Source organism: Alosa sapidissima, chromosome 13, assembly GCF_018492685.1.
Source record: "Alosa sapidissima isolate fAloSap1 chromosome 13, fAloSap1.pri, whole genome shotgun sequence".
NCBI classification, from domain to species: domain Eukaryota; kingdom Metazoa; phylum Chordata; class Actinopteri; order Clupeiformes; family Clupeidae; genus Alosa; species Alosa sapidissima.
The window spans coordinates 27,025,017-27,029,079 of record NC_055969.1 but is presented as its reverse complement, the minus strand read 5'-3'; the positions used below and the strand labels follow the sequence as shown (position 1 = coordinate 27,029,079).

General features: G+C 45.7%; 1 protein-coding gene across 2 annotated transcripts in view; it reads right to left on the bottom strand.

The window, feature by feature from the left end:
- Positions 1–1,244: 1,244 nt before the first annotated feature.
- Positions 1,245–4,063, bottom strand: part of car15 (carbonic anhydrase 15) — a 10,899-nt gene continuing 8,080 nt past the window's right edge. For both annotated transcript variants that reach the window (XM_042058380.1, XM_042058381.1), the window contains 2 exons: positions 2,496–2,656; positions 1,245–1,997 (listed from right to left, as the gene is read on the bottom strand). In XM_042058380.1, the coding sequence (XP_041914314.1) occupies positions 1,770–1,997; positions 2,496–2,656 (389 nt within the window). In that variant the 3' untranslated portion in view covers positions 1,245–1,769. The remainder of the gene's footprint in view (positions 1,998–2,495; positions 2,657–4,063) is intronic.

Genomic DNA, 4,063 nt, shown 5'->3' with positions numbered 1-4,063 from the left:
TGGGTGTGTCTATTGTTCTTCCTGTATGCAACAATTTGCCACCTCTTTAAGTTCAGCTTTTAGAAGTGACCTATTTGCCACCTCTTTAAGTTCAGCTTTTAGAAGTGACCAGCTAGTTTAGGTATCCTCTTTAATCTGATCCTTAACCCTTAAAGGTGTACCGTCACACTGGTGTGATGAGAATGTTGGAAAATGAACATTCTAAAGAATATCTGGGTTCATTGAATTCAACATAGAATTTTAGAACCTTCAATTGTTGCGGAGCAGAATCTTATGTAAAACCCACACCTTTAAGGGGTAAGGTAAATAGATGGTTATGTGAATAACAGATGAACACACATTTCATTGCCACTGTGTAGTTCTGGTTTGGGATGGACCAACTCACTCAAATAAGGGACCTTTTCACAAAAGAACACCACAAACTAGATTTCCAAAAGTCACCAGTTCTCTACCAACTGTGTGAGGGTTGTCCTGTGTGTCTGGTAGTTATTGCTAGATTTGAGAGCACAAACACTGCTTACTATTAGTGTTGCTTTGACTTTAGTTTGTGCATTTGTATCATGACGGTGTCATGCCAAGGAGGAGTTAACTAGCTCATTTACACAATGCCTCTCTGCCAGGTCACATGTGTCCAGCACAATGGAGCTCTTCAGCTCGGCCTTGCCGTAGAGGACAAAAGCAGCCACTGCGCCTTGCCATAACGAGCGTGTGACCAGAGGGAGGGAGGAGGATGGGGGGGGGGGGGGGGGGGGGGTGATCGATGCTGAAAAGAATGAGTGAGAGAGACAGGAAAAGAGTGATGGGAGAGAGAGAGGGAGAAATGCTGTGGGTGAGTGTCCTCTGTAGACTCCTGTGTGAGCTCAGCCAGGGTGAAGCCTTAATGGCCTGCACAGGAGACAAACAGTGCTTTGTGAAAGAGAGAGTGTGTGTGTGTGTGAGAGAGATAGACTGTGTCAGTGACAGGACATGAGTGGCATTGCTGTCATGGAGATGCCTGTTCTGTGTGTGTGTGTGTGTGTGTGTGTAGTGGGGAGGGGAGAGTAAGATAGATAACAAGATAAGAAAGTTGATTGCACACTCCCCACTACAGTTATGAATAAACTGGTCTTTCCTCCCCCTGTAATTCCTTTTGGAATGGCTCAAAGCTTCATGTCTGATGCAAACTGCACAAATTTAATGATTGAAATGATTCTGCCATCGACCACAATTTGTGAAACTAGGACTCATTGTGTTACCTTCATCATTTGTTTATTCAAGTTTATTAATTCTAAACAAAGCCGACCTAAAACCAAGCAGCTAAGTTATGTCATGTTTCTTGTAAGGGTTCTGTGGTCTTTACTCTGGCGTCACGGTCATCCTGGCTTCACGTCACCCTGACTTCACGGTCATCCTGGCTTCACGGTCACCCTGGCCGTGATGGTTTATGTACCAATAGGCTTCTTTGTCTCCAGGCCCATGCACCCCAGAGAGAAGCTGACTCAGATCAGGTAGACAACACAACCAGATCGGGACCAGGTCTGGCCTAGTTTATGTAATGGATCAGGACTAGATCGGAACCAGATCACGTAAATATCAGGATCCAGATCAGATTCAGATCAAAACCAGATGCATTCCAGTGTCAGCTGCTTGTGTGTGATGTGTATGGTATCCATGGAAACAACCCCTTCATAGCCCTGCCCCCTCACTGCCTTCAAGGTGATGTGTGTCCGGTCCAAACCCAGTACGGAGTTGGCCTGTGTCTGGTGCGCCTCTCTGTGGCCCAGGGCTGGTCAGGAGGTATGCTCCAGGTGGCTGAGGAGCAGAGGCAGGAGGGGAAGCAGGAGAACCCCAGAGTGAGGAGGTGCTGCTGGGCAGGCCGCCCCGAGGAGATGGGCCTCCCTGGAGGCGAGGACCCGGCGACTGTAGGTGGGGTGCACGTGCCTGAAGTTGTTCTGGAGAAGGACGTCCTGGTCGGCCTCCTCTTCTGTGGAGAAAACTCCAACCGCAAACTGCTCGTACTGAGGAAACAAAAATGGCCAGAGAGATGAGCTTCATCACAGTGACTGAAGACCATCAACTAACACACATGGTTATGTAGGACTACAGACAGAGTTCCTATGTGTGCTCTAGTTCATCATCACACCGAGCAGATCAAGGAGCCACCAACTGACAAAACCAAGACAGAACTGAATACATGTTTCAAAAATGAGCCCATGGTCATTATTTGCAGAGCTGTGAGCACCATTTTTTTATTGAATGCAACTAATAAGATGTGTAATTATTACATCAGAATGAGGTGTATAGCTCTGTATAACATTATTTGACGAGACTATTATATTGTATCATATCATATATCACCATTTCTCCTCAGCATATCGAGATCAAACACCCAGACCTACTGACCGCTATAGGGAGTGTGTGTGTGTGTGTATGTGTGTGTGTGTTTGTTTGTTGTTTGTGCATGTATATATGTGTGTGTGTGTGAGTGTTTGTTTGTTTCTATGTGGAGGCACTACCTGAGACCAAGAGATGATCATTGGAACCTCATATACGGTCCACAGCACCACCTGTGAGCAGGGCGGGGTGGTCAGGCTGCCATGGTAACGGTAGTAGAGGCCCAGGTGGTCCTGAGGGAGCAGATTGGCCAGAGGGAACGGCCTGACAACGGCACTCTGACCTGAGGAGAGAGACCAACCTATCACCAATCACGACCCTGACTGAGGAGAGAGACCAACCAATCACCAATCACGACTCTGACCTGAGGAGAGAGTCCAACCTATCACCAATCACGACTCTGACCTGAGTAAAATGTACCTTTTCTTCCCTTATTGCTGTACTGTACTTTTACATTACATTACATTACATTACATTACATTTGGCTGATGCATTTTTAACCAAAGCGACTAACAACATGGTGAACAGTTTAAGTTTTAAAGCAATTCTCTCAACAATTTTAGGACCATTTACGGTAACGGTAGAGTACAAAACGGTAGAGTACAGTAAGAATAAGTGCATCAGTGAGTGCTGTTTTTAAACAGTTGAGTGTCAGTTCAAGATGGGTGGTGAGTGCTAGGATCAGCAACACTTGTTGTAAGTGGTGCTATGAGAGGAGATGTTCTCTAAAGAGCTGGGTCTTCAGGAGTTTTTTGAAGATGGAGAGGGATGTCCATGCCCTTGTGGGAACTGGCAGTGTGTTCCACCAACAAGGAACAACAGAACTAACTAAGTCATGTGTGTAGTGTAGGGCCAAAAACACTAATCTATCTATCTAATATCTGTGTTTCTATTCTACTCTCAAGGTCACTAAGGTCATCAAGGTCGAACATTCTCCCCTGTAACATAGCCTTAGCATGGTTAGCATCACCATTTTACACGTGGTCAGCCAAAACACAGCTACTCTCTTAGTTTCTTTGGATGAACGCGTCTGCCAAATACTTGTTGTTTTTACCTACCTCTATACTAGAGAAGAGATTGAGGGACAAAAAACTGCCATTTTCTACCAGTCATCACTCTAACACTACGACTCCACTTACTGGGTCAATAAGGCCACTCAGGTGTGACCCTAACCCTGCCCAACAGAAGAGGGAGCCCAGCAAATGAGCCTTCAATTTCTATGAGTCTCAATTCTACTATGTCAGCATGGCCAAACACGTGGAATCAGAACCTTAAAGGCACTCCTAACAGTTTTTTGACCTTAGAGGCACTCTTAACAGATTGTTGACCTTAACATAACGTTTCCAAAATCATTTTGATGGCACATAACTTCATATCATTACATACGGCACTTCTGCCATTGTCTGACCGGCCCTCTGTAGGCGATGACAGACCTAGCAACTTTCTAGTTTCGGGTAGGAAACTGCATAAAGAGGCATATTTAGTTTGTTTGTTATTGCACTTCTCAACCAGAGGGGGACCCTGAGAGCAAATCTTAAGGGTGGTTAAGGGTGCCTTTACTTGAAATCTGCTACAGGATCTGCTATTGAATCAACTGGCATTCAGTTCCAACATATCGCCACGTTGCCACAACTACCACTGGGTCCACTTCCCGACTACCACCATTGTACCCTTGAGCTGATGGTCACGC